Raw genomic sequence first — 17816 nt, forward strand, 5'->3', positions numbered from 1 at the left:
TTACACTTTATGAAGTCTTGTTAGGAAAACACTAGCAATAATTATGTTTGATTTAGGCTGTTGTGTGAATAACATAAGTGTGTACATATTATTCAGCAACATTCAAAGATGTCTAATTTATTTAAATATAAACCTAATTACAAAAGATTATCTACCTCTAAATGCTATAAATAAATGTTTTTCCCTAAATTTAAATGCTGTGCATGATGTTGTGGTGTATAATTTTATTTAATGTATCATTTTAAAGTATGACAAAATAAGTAAATAGATAATAGCTTTTCTTTAATGGCTTTAAACAACTGCTGCAAATTTGCTAAAATGGAGGTTAGAGCTATCAGAGTCAATTCAGTCAATCAGTTTTGTTGTTGTTTGAAGACCTTAACAGAACAAAGTAAAATGACCAATGTTTTTCAGTATATTTTTGCCAGTAGGTCAAGGCTCTTGCACAGTGTTGTTGCCCCAAAGAGGTAGTTACTGTGTAACTACTGAATGGCCATAATAATCAACACAGGGGTATGTAGACACCCTATGTATCTTTACAACAAATACTATAGCATGGGGAAAAACATACAGATTATATTTTAGTATGTCCTAATGATCAGAGATCAAAGGATGTACCATGACACATGGGTCTAAATATTGATGGAAACATTAATGAGTGTGACTTTATAGTCGTGTTATCAATGATTCTCAATGAGAGGATTAACATTAGCACATTTTATCTGCGTTGGGTGACTAGTCCAGGAGATACGTGGAGCTTTTATTGAACGCCAAGATTAGCTGCCACTTTATCTGACAGTTTTATAACCAAAATATATGAAGTATTTCGGTACTTGTCATAATGTACACATAGCGACGGTACATAAGCGCTAACACAATTCAAGTGTTCTGGTTAATAAATACCCAAAATGGTAACCAAAGGTTGTTAAAATAGGAAAATCTTAACACTTTGATTTGAATATAGACCTTTTTAAAGGGACGAACAAGAAACTAGTGATGGATTTAAAAAACAGCTCCTGAAGGTGTGCGATTCATACCTTTGTCCATCGACTGTGCAAAGGGAAGCGGCCCCACAAATCTGGGCTGAATTTGGCAAGTTGGGGAATGTAGTCAGCAACCTGTGAGCAAAAGAAATAAGTGGTCAGAACCAATGGTTTTATCAAGACGAAAAAAATCACTCGATTTATTATGTGGGGTTCTTTAATCTTACCAGCCCCGGAGAGATTTCTGGCCTTCTCATAAAGTGTATCAATGTGGGATGCAAAGGCTGGAAATCAGGGATGACAAACTTCTTCCGGAAGGCCTGCGTTAGGAGAACAATGTTGCTTTGGACACACCTGAGAAATAAAGAGGACAGAGCTGATGAATTATCCGATACTACTGGGTTGCTCATCCTTTGTATCTATTTGTGTAATTATGACAAATATCAGCGATAAACATTAATTAAATGAGAAATAACTTCAATATTAGCTTTACTATAAGACCAATTTCCTGCATAAACCGACTAGATCATGAGATTTAGTTGTAAAGATTTTTTTTTTTAAATGTTCACTTCAGGAGGAATTTTTTAAATAAAAAATGCAACACTTTGTATTAATTGCAATCCTAAAGGGGAGTAAAGCATCCACAGACATCATAAACCCAGACCTCTCCAGGGACTGTCTGAAATATTGGTCCGGTTGCTTTACAAAGGTCTCTGAACAGATAGACAAGCTCAAAACAGCACAGTGAATGGTGCAAATGTGCACAGTGCTGCTGTTCAGATTTATGTGGATCACGGATTTTCAAAAAGTAATATATTACTTGCTATGCATTGAGGGCAGGGATGCTAAAAGGAGCCCATATGTTTGGAATAGCACACAAGCAGCATGTATTCTGTGTGCTGTATGCAAAAAATGTATGCATGAAATAATGATAGGGGAAAAACGCAAGTATTATGCTACCATTCATTCCCAAACATCTCTTTATGGCTCTGTCATGCAAGGTCACTCACTGCCCTAATCTATCAAGTCTCTACAAACTGACACCACAGCGCCCATCTCTTCATGCTGTAATGAAAATGTCCCAGCGCCAGCGAATCGACCGGATCTAAACACAACAGCAATAGCAGAGAAGCTGAAAAACAGACATCTATCATTACGGATAACACCTGAGAGTGACACTCAGATTGTCGAGCTTAGCTCATAAATTAGATGCAAAGTGGCGTCTTTCGTAACAAATAATATATACAATCATAGATGTGTAGTGTTATATATAAATGTGCAATATGTAATAGTATAAAAGTGTTCTCAACTGCAGGGAATGATTTGAGCTGACAGACTTTTTATTAATGTTAACAAATGGGACTTTACTGTAAAAACAGTGTCAGCTTACTTTTTGAACAGGTGTCGGTCCAGCATCACGCCATCTGATGTGGATTTGAGGTGACTTTCAACATGTCCATACATTCTTTCAGCCGTGGATCTCCCGTTCGAAGTCCAGTGGCCTTCAGTGCCTGAGAGCATATGTAAACAAGATATTTCCATTAGCACAAATAAGAGTTAACAGCTATCTGTCAATGGCATTACTCCTTATTATCATCAGTCCCAACACTCTTATCAGGGATTTTACTTCCCTTTGTTGGTGAGGTTTGATAAGATGGCCTTGGTGTAATAAAAACATGACTCTGTGCCCCATGTAGTGGTGCCGATAACAGCAACGACACAGCAGTAATTGTATGCGTTGACTCTATGATCGTATTATTGCCAATAATGATGACCTACTAGCAGGGAGATGTAAACAAAACATGCTACAGCCAATAATATCCATACTTGGACACAGAAAGCGTGTGTAAGGAGCACTGTCACTCACGGTAATGAATTTGTGACCGGTATTCTCTCTGGCCTTCAGCAATACTGTAAAACAGCAAGTCTTCCAAGCTGGGCAAGATGCCAGCCTTCCTTCTCCTGGAACAAGAGAGAAAAGTGCATTGACATTGAGTGACCTGACCTCAATCAATGACTTCTAAGATGATAGAGACTGCCTGCCACAATCTACAAGTCACAAGATATGACATTCTGGATCAGACTGGAGTGTATTTTAATGTTATGTGTTCAAAGACACTATGAAACTGTTAAAAGAAATTTAATTAGTTGGGGTTAAAGATAGGAAACGATAGCCATGCAATAAAGATTAACAGATGAAAAGAACAAGTCAGTTAAAGTTAAAGAGCCCATACAAATGCTTGATTTAATTTTTATTCTGACATTTTGTTTTGTTAAGACATTTGGGACAGGACATGGGAAGCTTAATAAATGATATTTAAATTAATCATGTATCATTAATACATTAAATTATTTATATAAATTATATATATCATTATTGATTATAAATCTATTTTATATATTTTTAACAATTTAGAATAATCAACAAATCATAATATCTATACTATTAATTAGCCTATTGTTAATTGTAGGCATATTTTTAATGAAATGAATGTATTAAAAATTCTAGAAAAAATTAAACAAATAAAATAATAATAAAATTTAATTAAAAGTTATAAAATGTTAATTAATGATAATAATAATAATAATAATAATAATAATAATAATTGTAGGCATTAGTTATACTTTGGTAGAAAAGAATGTAAACGTAAAAAGAACTACAATTATTATCAATATGCAATGGGTAAATATTCAGGATTTAAATTTCACATTGGGGAAAAAATACATTTCTTGTTGTATTAAAATATACCAAAACATATGTTAACTATATTTGACATCATATTACAGGTCTTCTGTGATGCATACATGCATTAGCAGTTGCACAATACACAAGTGTATTCACTCTTGCCAAGTTCTATTAAGAGCCACATAACTATAGCTATTGCATTATCACATTTAGATGGCTTTGAGTTTAATGGAGCTCTGCATAAGCTGCTGTGGCACTGAGCCACAACAGAGTCTGGCCAGGACCGAAATTCCCAGCAGCCTACCAAAACATCCTCTCACTGAGCACCAACAGCCCCACCTTCCCACCACATCACACACCACAAACATTTCCAGAACTACCGCTTTCCTTTACCCAGCTTCATTTCTACGTTGGCTTTATCCATTTTCCTGGAGATGATTTGATTATGCATTGCATGCTTTTGTTTAATTTTACAATCACATCTATAGGTGTCATGGGAATGGCACAAAGAGTCGATCGTTTGTGAGGGTTTATGAAACATAGAGAGGGAATTTGTTGAAAAAGACTGAGAGAGAGGTAAAAAGACTAGAAGTGACAATTCAATTCATACTTACAAACAAACCTTGGAGGCAGAGCAGTGCGGGAGAAAAACATGCAGAATGAATGAGAAACATACAATGAACAGATCGGTCAAATCAATTATAACAAACTTAAAAATTGATTGAATATAATCAAGAACCTTTCATGATGTATCATGTATTAAATATTCCTTTCATTTCAACTCATCTCTCAGACTCAGGGAAAAAATGAATTAAAGAAAAATGAACTAATAGTTACTGCAAATTATTCAGTGAAACAATTTTTGTTTTTAGGCTTGATAATTTCACTTGGTTCCTCAAAGCACCATTTCTTTGGTGGGTCTACTTTTATATATATTATTATATATTATATTATAACACTTATTATTAAGTGTTTGAACTGCTTATGGTGAAGAGGCACAGATAGTTATGGACTAAATATATTTTTTTGTCTATCATGCCAAAAAAACAGTTCACCTGCAATTATGAATGCTACGTTTACGTAATCATTCAAAAAGGCAATAATTGTTCAAAGTCACTTATGTTATTCTGAGTGCTTAAGATGTGTTTTTTCTCTTTCTCCGCGTTATCTTAAGTGTTTTCCATTATTTGTATTAAAGTTAGTTGCTCTTAGTTTAACATTATAATACAGTGCATATATTACATTTTATCATGTGATGAAAACCAATCAATTAATTATTGACATATGAGGCTTGGGTACCATAGAAAAGTAATTTTTCAGTTTAAATGTTTCCAGCTTATTTATTTTCATATAAGAAATGCAATCAGTATAAACATCAATCAATGTAAATTGTGTTATTCAAAAATGAATAAAGCGCAATTACAATTTCAAGCAATTAATCAACCATTATGATATTTATGTCATGTAATCGTGCAGCCCTAACACGCCAACCCACGAACATTCTAACCCGAATTGTCTGCTTTTAGAATTAATCTGATGCCAGCAGCAATACTTCCCAGACAGGGGCTGAGCAAAAATAAATTTAGCTTAATTTGAAGTGAGGTCACTTAAAAGGAAATAGTCGACAACCTGCATTAATCAGAAAATCAATTGTGCCCTCATCAGAATTGCGGTATCAACTTACAGCAGAAACAGCAGGCCTCTAGTACAGTCACGTAAGCCAAAGAGATCCTGAAAAGGGAAGTGGGTGAATCATCGTGCTGGACCTTGCAGGGGATCTAACTGGCAGCAGAGGTCTTTTTGTGTTATAAAGCAATCAAATCTGTCTGACTCTGGCCCATTTCTCCTCTTCTTTCCATCGCTTGTTTCCCCGTCTCTGTAGTATAAGTGTGTGATTCTACGGGATTCCAGGGATTCTCAGAGAGCTTCATCGCCCTCCTGCAGACTTAATAAAACAAACACTGCGCAGCCTATTCACACACCACTGACAGCTCACAGAAGACAGGCCCAGCACGTAACCGAAAACCACAGGCTGTGCAGACACACGTGACCTGACAGCGCAGGATTGTAGGTTGATTTTAAGGCAGTGCAATTATTATGTTTTTTGTTTTGTTTTAACAACTAACAATTACTATTAATTCCATTCATTTATTAAGTACAGTACATTTCGAGCAGATAGAATTTAGATTAATTGTTCCTATCAGCTTATTCAGAAAATAGAAAAATCAGAATGGAAGATCTGAAAATATGAAATAAAAAACACCACAGGAACCATTTTGTCTAAGAAGATGGCATATAGTTTGATGAGAGATTGCATAAAACAAACAAATAATTTATATTTCATTTATGTTTTAAAGGAATTGTGATTAAATGAGGCATCATGTAGGATCACAGATCATTTTTCCTCTGTTGGTAATTCTATATCTTTAGCCTCTATCATGTTTCCTGGGTGAAATGTCTGATGTAAAGTATGTTACCAGTTAGTAAATGGGTTGAAAGGAATCTGTATCATCAAGGCCTACTGGACACATTCTCACAATTCTCCACTGCGTTCCGGGCATAAAGGCTTCCATTCAAAAGGAAAAATAGAAATGCATTAGGCTAGATATTGTATCTGACCATGCATTAGTAACATTTGGGACGCACAAGAGAGAGAAGTATCCCCATAGATGACTATATAATGTGATTCTGGCTATGTAACTATCTAAATCTTCCTGTTTTTATTGCATCACAGATCATGGAAGTCCGATTCTGTGTAGACTCAATCGTCGTAAACTTAAGACTTGTTTACTGGCCTAAAGGCTTGATCCTCAATAAGGAGACTCTGACCCTCAGGTAGTAAAGTTTGCATTAAACCTCCTGGTGGTATTAATGGACACTTGATGCTCTATATATGGCTTCTGTTCTTGCTTGTTAAGTGATCACACCCAGAAAAGATTGATACTTTACATACTACTTGGCCCTCAATCCAAAGATTCATTACAATCTCTATGAATTCCATAGGCCTTGACAAAAGACAATTTTTAATTTTGGGTTGGACTAAACTGAGCTTGTTACTAGACAATAGTTTGTTATAAAAAGCAGCAAAACTGTTTTCAAATTCAATAACTCACTTACCACTCACAGATGCAGAAATAAGCCTATAAGCTGCTGTCTAAATTATGTTTGCTTGATAACTCTCAGCGAAAAATTGAAATAAACCTGGTGCATTAACAACTGTGTAAAACGACCAGTGTCTTACGGTCAAGTGTTTGTTCTTCAGAGTGCATGGGACAGGTGGAGGATATGCACAGGACAGACTGTAATCTACAGTTTCTGCTGCTGGACACAGCGGTATGCTGCTCTAAACCATGTGCCAAGTGGAAATATGGATTCAGGATAAAGAGACAGACTCTGAAAGCGGCGCAAGATTTTAGCACTGAGATTTTTAACATTCCTTTTAGCATAGAGATTAATAATTAATACACAAAAATTATATATAAATTTTATATATATATATATATATATAGAGAGAGAGAGAGAGAGAGAAAGTGAGAGAGAGAGAGAGATCAACAATGACTTTTTGCTAACAGTTTTCTGAAAACTGACAGTAGACTTGCTGCTGTAATGAAAAATAGAATTAAAACAGAAATGTTTTCATACATAGCATCTCAGCAGCATAACACAATGCTCAAAATTCAGTCCATTTTCATCGTGTTTTTAAAATTTACCTCAGTCGTTTGGTTCAAATGATATCCTACAGTAATATTCTTTAAAAACACTGTTCTCCTTAAAAAATTATTTTACATAAATACACTGATTATGAACAATTTTGAAAACAGTACTGCTTCATTTTTGGAAAACAGAGTCATTTTAGGAGTTCAAAAGAACATAAATTTATTTGAAATAGAAATAATTTGTAACACAAATGTCTTTACTGTCAGTTTTATATCAGTGTCGTGCATTCTTGCCGAAGATTAAAAAAACTGACCTCAACTTTTTGAACAACGGTGTATAATTGTCATGCTACAAGATTGTACACTGAGAAGTGCGAGATAACTGCCTCATGATGAAATAGCTTTCCTGTCTTTGTCATTAAAACCTGCAATGTACAGTCCCGTGCCAAGTGCCATGTGTAGCTCTGGAGGATTGTGGAAACTTTTGTCGCTCCTCGGTAGGGCCCTAGGGGGTGAAAGCATGCACCTCTGAAGAACAGTCTCTGTTTCAGGTGTCATATAACTTTACTGCACCTGCCTGACCCAGCCAGCCTGTCACGTAATAGCTTTAATTTCAGGTATCGTATTTTAATGTTTGTTCACTTTTGGACACGAAAATCACAGCAATTTGTCTACTGACTTTAGGATTAGTTTCTACTGACATGCGGGCAATTACTGCTCAGAACTGTACACCAACAGCGCAAAACTGAAGGCTAACCACCTAATCAGTCTGCTCATTCGGAAGCTATGCACAGCACACTGGCTTAGAAGAAGTGCACATGTGTATGTGATAAAATGAGGATAAAAACCTGAAGTAACACAAATCAGAACATCATAGTACAATGAATTGCAACATCCTGGCAAATTATCAAAGCGCCATTCACATTTTCTGTGAATTGCAAATGTATCCTTTTCGTTCAAAAATCAGGCTGATATTGATATTGATCGGATAACTCAAGGTTCTTTGGGGCCAGATGGAGCTATGTTTGAAAGCTTTTATGCAACATCTCCACTGGTTTGGAAAACAAGTTCCCCGGCAGACAAGGACGCGAGGCTCAGTCGATTTTACACTCCAATCGCCTTAGACACAATTAGCTGAACCGTCAAAGAAAGCCTGAGTGTACACCTATTTAACTCATTAGACATTAGGTTAGTTGTCAGCAATCAATTAACAAACAACAAATGATCATAATACAATCCAGTACATCATCAACTCTTTTTATATTTGTAGGCCACAGTGTCAACAGATATAACCCCTGCGCTGCCTGATAGTTTTTCTACCTCCTGGAGATATTTGACCTGTGTCATGCTGGAAAGAGTCACGCATCATGTTACACACTGAGATCGAGGTCTTCAGAACTAAACATTGTTAAAAATGGCTGTGTTCTAAAACCTATTGAGCTGCCTTAATGTACACAGCGCATTACATCACGCAAGCGTCTGCAAGACTTTACTACAGCTCGACCAAATAAAACAAGGATTGAAATCTGTTACAGGACTGGAAGGCCGTTCATTCATCACTCAACAAGAGCCAAAATCCATTAGAGGCGGAGCAGAAAAGGCCTTCTGGGATCCCCAAGAGATGAACTGACTTCCCCGGATCGATAAGAGAAATATGGTGTCCTTCAGAATGACCTTGCTGAAAATATGCAGTGCAGAAAAAATCATCTGTAATAAGCACATATACCCGATGCTTTTCTATTTAGTATATACTTTAAATTCTATTTAGTTGTTTTACATCGTATCCTATTTCTACATAATCCAATTAATTAAATACACTGCAAATGAAATTAACTTTATCTTTTGATCATCTTAAGTCAGTTCTAACAACTAAACAAAAACACTACATTAGTCTGAGTCTATATCAGAGCAATTCCTCAACGAACATCACTCTCACACCTTCATTTATAACCTGTTAGTCTAGTTGTCAGAAACAGCACTCCTGCTGAAGCTCACTGCAGGGAGTCTGTGACAGCATGTCTGTGATCAAGCTCACGACCAAACCAGAAGCCTGTGACATCGGCAGCTAACAATTCACCTCTCCTCACCTTCTCTGAACAGAATATCCCGTGATGAAAACACAGCAATCCATATCTAATTTCCATAGATGTGCAGAATTGACTGGGCGTGTCAGATCGCGGCTTTTCACTACGCATAAGCTATTTAATGAGGAGGAATGAACACCGCAGAGGCCATGACGTTATGTTGAAACAATCCGTTGATAGAGGTATTATATCAAGTTTAAATTCTCAAATGATTATTCTTCTCTCTAGATATCATTATCAGCCATTCCATTACGACTTTCAAAACACTTTTAATCTGCTGTAGTGCAATGTGTTACCCAGTAGTCCAAGCCAAGGCCAACACGCCACTACAAACAGGATTATGCGTCATTAACTTATTTATGCCAGCTGAACAAATACCCAGCATTAAATTAACAGTAAGTAAAAAGTCAGTCTGTCAGGAGGAAGGAAGGCAGAAAGGCTAACAGATCTCGCATATATTACTTTGCGCAATTTGACATTCTGTCTGGAAAAACGGCCGGCGTTTCGCTTTGTGGCGCGCGAAAAAGATGATCAAGCCCTCGATTCAAGTCTCTCCGCAGGACAACACAAGCCTCCTGCGTCATCTTATAAATAATCCATCACGGACAGACGGAGCGGTGAGTCGCGCGTACTGTGTGAACCGTGAGCAAACAGACGACCGTGAGGAAAAGATCGATTATGCTGCCAGGGAGATTTTTGGAGAGCTTTTCATATACATACATCTATAAATGCGGAGAAAACTGTTGCACTGAAAACTGTTTTTAATGTGAGTCTCCCGTGCGTTCGCTGCATGTTTGCAGAGGTGCATTATTGACATTCCACAGCTGCCGTAACGAATTGTGTCACAATCTATCAGCTGAAACCGAAAAAACGCCGCCAAACCACCATCTCCAACTACAAAGTAAACAATAACAGTCGTTTCATTTTGATTCATCTCACTGATTCCTGAACTTTCATATGGCGTTCAGTAAAAAAGTTTATGAATTATGAGTGAGTCACTCAAGCAACTATTAAAAACACTGAGGCGTCCACGCCCAAAACAAGAATCTTAGTGAAAGAAAGCATAAATTAACGTTTTTATCTACATAAGTACTAAGATTGCAGTGTGACTTTCACCAATGTTATAAATATAGGAGTGGCCTACATAAATTAAGACATTCAATAACATATGGAACACATTCATACTTGTTACCCATATTCTGGAAACTAAATGCCTATTCACAGAAGGATAATAACTAGGGCCGTGTGATAATGTGATTAATCATTTTTAATATTCATTTTGCTGAACAATTATTATTGCATTCCATTTTAGTCTTCACTCATTTCTATTACTGCTTTAACAAAACTTGACATTATTTGTAGCATTCAATAAACACAAGATGCACTGGGCCTTGTTACATTTGGAGGCGAAAAAGTCTCAGCTTTTAAATTCTGTCAATTTTATCAATAAATGTCGTTTTGGTGCCCTTCAATGATGTGGAAGGTCATCACAAAGCGTGACCTTTTCCTCTTTACTACTAGCTATAGCATTAAATAAACATTAATGAAGGTATGTTTGGATATATCCAAACAAATCGGTATCAAAGTTATAATCGAACAAGAGCTAAATGAAGTGGAATAAAACTGATTGTGAAACTAGTGTCAACCCCAGTCCACAGCAATAATTATACTCGTTGTCTATTAATTGTTGTTTATTAAGCATACGATACAGTTATGTAGTCAGCGCTACAAAGGCTTTAGCTCTTTTAAAGTCAGATTCTGGTCCCCTGTAAATGTTTTTATAGTACCTAAGATGGAAAATAATGCTGAAAGTGATTTAATATTATATCTGAGGTGTGGACTTCCTCATTCTCACAGATTTAGAACTAGTATTTTTTTAGAGTATGTGAACAGGCCTCAGCATTCATAAATTAGATAACAGATTATTTCAGTTGCAAAATACTTAATCTTATTAACAAACTAATAATCACAGTTTTTTTAATATGTGTCATGAAGGAATTGTTACAGTTTATTAATACACTATAAAATTATATCTTGATATATATTAAATGCCCCAGTTCAAAAAAAAATAAAACGCAGAACAGAGATGCTTCGTTCGATCGCCCACAAACGATATGCTTAGTTCGTTAGTTTGGGTTTCTGATTCAGAATCAAAACTCTTGAAGGGGCGTATCTGTTCAAGTACGCTGGACCAATGAAATAATGCTTCTTCAGAGCCAACACTGAATACTACTATTGGCCGTGATGTGAGTTGGTCTTTGATGACAGAACAGGAGTCACGCGCTTCAAAAGAGAACACTTGAGTGAACAGGAAAAAACGAGTCAGTTCATGGAAGTAGAAAACCGATTCACTCACCAGACAATACTGGTTTTCAAAAACACCACAATGTCATCTCTCTGAGCGACGAGCTACCTGTCATAACAGTAATAGGTGTGTCCATTATTCTCAGAAATATATATAACGTTACGCATACTTGACCTAAACCTGCAAACAGATTATATTTTTATTTTAACATAGAGTAACTTAACCCAAGTTATTACACATGTTCTCCACCACTTGCTGTAAAAGTGTACACACAGCGCCACGTTGTCAGCCCTTTACGAATATTTTTGGCGCGTGTGCCAAACGCATGCTATATAATTCCGATCAATAACACTGAATATCTCATGCGTCGTGATAAATGGCAAATAAATAAATTTCGTACTTATCTGCCGTCGCCGTGGACGGACTCATCTTTCTTGACCGGTTCTGTAGGGTCAATCGCTCCTTCAGTCTTTGTACACATAGGAATCTTCTCCCAGCTAAAGGCAGAATAGAAGGTCTTCCATTGCGACAGCCGCACTGATACTTGCCATCCGATAAGCAAGCGCTGTAGACGTACGCATTGTGAAGACTTTATGCTTTATAACGTCAAAACGAACGCTTTGGGCTGTTTTAAATCAACCTTCAGCACACCAGCCCAAACTGTAACATCTCAATCTTGTCGAGCTAATCTGGCTTAACGTCTATTTTAATAACGCGAAGACAACTTGTAGTCCTGGAAGCAACGGCACAACCAATTCCAACACTTTGCACCTACTGGATAGAGGAGCTGGCGAAGAACACGATAAATGCGCCCGCACACGCCCACCTAACCAGCTGGGACGACGCTAATATATGCGCATATTCTCTCACCCTACTGGCTTAAAAACATGTTTCATTTGATTGCTTGCGTATCACATCCCGGCAATGACTCACCGTACGACCTCATTGTATGTTTTTTATTGACTTCAGGCGTCGTTTATTTCGCATATGACAGGGTTGTGAATGTTTAATATTGTGCATTTGCATTTTTTCATACACCAACGCTACTTTATACTAACATAACGTAACTTTTTAATACACCAATGTGAATTCAAAGTATTTAGTAGTTTTATTATTTTAATTGTGTGTGTGTATGTGGTGGTGGTGGTATATATATATATGATATATATATATATATATATATATATATATATATATACATATACATATATATATATATCATAGATTTCTGTCTTCTTATTTAAGTTTTCAATAATAGTTCAGCTTTATTTCAGTTCACAAAGTATGCAAACTAATAATTTTTGATGACGTTTTATTCACTGCATTGCATTGCAATGGTAATCTGTCCTGGAAGTAATTTATGTCTTATTTTCCCAACGTCATATACCTTTCAATATGTTTCAGTTCATGGGAACAATGTATCCCATTAAATTGGAAGAGCTGCGGATGCAATATCGTCTTCGGGAAAAAAAATAATAAGTGCAATAATAAACTGTCAATTCTAATAACAAAAGTACATGAAGCATTGATGCAGTGATATTAGTTATATATTTTTTTAAAAATTGATGCTAAGAAATGTTGAATACATGATCCAGATGAGTAGCTTTATTATCAACTAAAATCTGATCGACAGCGTTTTAGAGGAAGCCGCTTATCCTAATGGCTGTAAAGTAAAAGACAAATTCCAGTTAAAACTCACTGCATACTTTCTGTTCCATATGTGAAATGCAATGTTGAGCAATCTTTTATGTTGGAAAGAGTCACTAAAGAAAAAAATATAGCTTTACTGCTTTAGTCTGACGTATTTTGAGCGCCAGTAGTAATGCAACGAGTAGACCATTAGAAGAAACACTTTAAAACACTGCAAATGACTGCATCTACTTTCATTGCTGCTACAGATCTCAAACATCTTGTTGCTGGGGAGGGAATATGGTCTAGAAATGGAAAGGGTGTTACCTCATCCACTGCCAATGAAAAAGGACATCACTTACAGTTTCAGAGCAGTAACAGTTTCACACAAAACAGTCTCTTGACTATATGAAATATATTTTACTAGTTTAGGAACAGTTTATTTTCAGATAGTAAACTTCTTTCTAGACCGCATGTTGCCCTTAAGAGAGAAAAACGGTACAGCTTACTGAGTCACCATTCTAGAAAACATCTAACTAAAACGTATTAACCAAAAAAAAATGTAGTGTTTCGCTCTACTGCAGAGTAGTAATACAATCATTCTATTGGAGGTGTATTAAACAAAAGAACGCACGAAGACATACATGTTAGTGGATGCTGCCATCTTGTGGAGAATGTGTGTACAGTTTATTGTGAGTGTATTATGCAAATTAAGTCAGAATAATCTGAACATTGTAACTAACTAAAATAGCAAAATAACACTTGTGCCTAAAATGTAATACAGAATTAAAAATGAACTGGTGCAAGTGCAGCACGACAAACATCATGATTTTTAAATGTTTAAAATGAAGTCCCATCTAATACTACATGTATCTATGTGCCCAAAAATACAGCAAAACACTACACCAGGAATGTATTTATATCGTAAAATCAGTTTCTTTCTAAATATAATTTGTAATTTTACTTCCTGGTGACGCAAAGCTGAACTTCTGTGCATCACTAGTGTCTCTACGATCCTTCAGAAATCATCTTAACGTGCCAATTTGCTGCTCGAAGAAACGTTTATTGGAGAGGTTAATAAAAGCAATGCTTTCATTCAACACGTGCATTAGTCATATGTTCATTTTATTACACATCATTTAAACACATGCTGCTCTTTTTAATGAAATAATCCAGAATAAAATACAGCATCTAAATATCGAAACATATATAAGTCAGATATTTTAATCGTATACAAAGTCCAAATAAACGAAGCACAACTTCTATTTCTGAATGAGCACTGTATGTGCCATAGTATCTAAATGGTGATTTTCTACCTTGAAATGATTCAGCTTTTACTTTGAACTTTTTTTTGATCATTTAGTTCCATCTTATCTCCGTATTTGGGACAGCACAGACAAAACTTTGATTTTTTTCCCCTCGAGTTGTTCTACAAATAAAACCCACAATGACCGGAATGGAGTTCCCGCGAAAAGCCGCGGGCGCCGGCATCCGCGCGGAGGGTCTCTGCCTGGGCTGACCGTGGGCGGCGGGCGGCTTATCAGCACTGCTGATATATCGCACGCAGGCATCGTGCACGCACAACAAAAGGGTGGAAGCAATAACAGCGAGTGTTTGTGACTCATTTTGGCAGTTTCCAAAATGCGTTAATATGATGTGGGATGCAAACGACACGGGTGGAAGACACGGCCCACACGCCGCCCGCTGTCGTCTGTCTGCACGCATGTCATCGGGGCGCAGGCAGGTCTACCCGGAAGAAGATGGAAAACTGCACTCAACCCATCAAAGAAGTATAATAGCCGTTTCAAGTAATTGCGTTTATTGATTTGTGCGTTAATATTTTTGAAGAAATGGTATATCCAGCTCCAGTTTCATTTTACTAGACGCACTCACCCGTTTAATAATGACAAAAAAAAAAACTAAAATTTGAAACTAAAATGCAAACTGGAAAATTAATTCAATATATTAATACAAGGCCAGTATAGAAATAAGAAAGTGCATTTGGATGAAAGTGTAAAAGAAGGCATGGTTTGATGTATTTTTCTACATACATCACATAATCCCCCATTTCATTTGTGGCATAGTTCGATGACTATTATTTTAGCATTAATATAAATAGAAGTTAATGTTATGAATAATAAATATTGCCTTTGTAGTTGTTTTTAAACAGGTCATAATCATAATCACTTATAGTTAGAATTTTTCATTATGGAGCATAATTGAAGCACAATTATTCACACCACTTGCACTGCATTGAATCAGACTGAGGTTTTGCTATATATGTTATTTACTTTTAATATATATATATATATATATATATATATATGTTATATATATATATATATATATATATATATATATATACATACATACATATTTGTAATACAAGGAAGTTTCCAGTAAGATAAAAATAAAAAAATAACATCTGTTCAATGAGTCACTATTTAAGGGAACATGAATACAAAAACACTTGAACTAAACATTTGTCCAATTTATAATCACCTGAATTCATAATTTTCATTATAATCTTGAGGGATTATCTAATTAATTAAACTACTCCACCCTGTACAATTTTCAGCTTTATAATATTACAGAAATGTAATGGTACTGTGTAACGGTTTCTTTTTTAACCTCCACTTATTTTTTGTGAAAACTATGTCGTACTTCCATGTCGCACATTTTGCTCAAAATATATCTTTTGACTGAGGGCAGTGCATCTGGGCAATAGTTTTCTGCAACAGATTTTTTTACGTTTCCTCTATTATTGTAGATTAAAGGACATCGATAAACCAATGATTAAGGCATAAAAATGCATGCAGGATATTTTATGTTAAATATATAACATATTTATATGTTCTGGCAAAAACATAGCCTGGCATTACCTATGGATAAAGATAGAAATGCAGCGTATGACGCCTACTGTTTGGTCTTGATATTTATATGTTTTTAAACTATTTTCATGACTATTGGACAGAGAGAAGGTACGCTTGTCCAGATAGTATTTATTGTAAGGAGTAATGGCGAAACATAATAATTACTATAATAAATTAGGCATTTCTTAAGATGGTAAGCAGGCCAAACATTTCTGTCTTGGAAATTACGGTGTATATGTTAAACCACTTGATGTCTAGTAAAAGATGGAAACAGCATGAGAAATGAAAAGTACTTCACAATCAGATCAAAAAATAGAGTTAATGTCTGTGCTGTATAACAAATAAATGGAGTATTAGTGTTTACAAAACAATATGTGCAGGACTACTGCATGCATATCCTAATGTACTCTCTACTAAAAGTGATGAGAACAAGTTCTGACTGACAAACACAGTTTGCATCCCCACAGTCCAAGATGGCCAAGTCTATTATACAAAAGCAAGTGCACAAAGATTTAGAGAAAGACTTGATCATTTCTGTAGACAGCAATAAGGCAAAGAACAGGTAGGCGCTCTAGATATGTCTTATTATGGCAGGCTGGCTGTAACGGGCAACCAGTAAGGTCCAATCAGATTTTTTCTTCATCAAACTGTTTTTTTTTTTTCATAAATTTTGTTCCAGTGCTCTTAGAGAGCTTGAGGGCTGCTGGCGGCTTTAAGTCCAGATGTTCACAACTTCCAAATCTCATTTCCCATTCCACCCAAAACGAACATCCAAATACACACAAACTACTAATTTGCGAAGAATCGTGAATGCGGAAATGCTTTAAAACTAAGGTAAAAAGCTGAAAAAGCAGATAAATATTCACAGACAACGCTGTTTCTTTATCGTGACGGACGCCTCAGAATTCCATCAATATCAGACGCCTCGCGTAAACATAAAATATATGTGTTTGAATGGCACCAATTCGGCAGATTTTAATACTCGAGATCTCTGAAAATAACTTAAAAAATAAAAGTACATAATATTTCACATAATCTCAAAATACTGAAGTGTATGATCAGGACGCAAAAATCGCCCTCGCACTGGAGCATATTGAGAGGTATTTGTCTTTGACGCAAACAGATTATATAACAGCTTGACTGCAGTTATTACAGACATGTAAACTGTGGAAACCTGATTATCTTGTGCCTACTTCAATTTCTAATGATGCTCTTAAAACTATATAAAGAGTGTGTAAATCGGATTTACACAAGTCCTACGAAAAACATGTATCGCCATTGAGAAACACTTCTAGAAATGTTGCGCAGTAGGATAAACTCGAGAATCAAACATCAGTATATCAGTTTCATATACTATCATAATGCTAGCCCAATCTAAGACTATGTCTTCACTCATGAAACAGAGTAGAAATACCGTGGCTGCGAATGTCCTCTGAGGCTGGGACACTTAGACACGCCACTGAGTTATGACAATAGGCCATCTTGGTATTGGTTTCACGCACTAAATATTCAGGAACACAAACACGCTACGTGATTTCATGATAAAGACTGGAATGGTGCAGTAATGACGCCCGTTTTCAAGTCCAGTCAGCGCGAATCG

At 36.0% G+C, this 17816-nt stretch overlaps 1 protein-coding gene across 1 annotated transcript in view; it reads right to left on the reverse strand.

The window, feature by feature from the left end:
• Positions 1–15068, reverse strand: part of glsb (glutaminase b) — a 33224-nt gene extending 18156 nt beyond the window's left edge. The window contains 11 exon segments of the mRNA XM_043248998.1: positions 1036–1066; positions 1068–1126; positions 1217–1267; positions 1270–1337; positions 2374–2416; positions 2419–2494; positions 2851–2877; positions 2879–2945; positions 12115–12129; positions 12131–12279; positions 14790–15068. Coding sequence (XP_043104933.1) covers positions 1036–1066; positions 1068–1126; positions 1217–1267; positions 1270–1337; positions 2374–2416; positions 2419–2494; positions 2851–2877; positions 2879–2945; positions 12115–12129; positions 12131–12279; positions 14790–15068 — 865 coding nt within the window.
• Positions 15069–17816: the final 2748 nt, after the last annotated feature.

The sequence above is a fragment of the Puntigrus tetrazona genome, chromosome 9 (genome assembly GCF_018831695.1).
Source record: "Puntigrus tetrazona isolate hp1 chromosome 9, ASM1883169v1, whole genome shotgun sequence".
In the NCBI taxonomy this organism is placed as follows: Eukaryota; Metazoa; Chordata; class Actinopteri; order Cypriniformes; family Cyprinidae; genus Puntigrus; species Puntigrus tetrazona.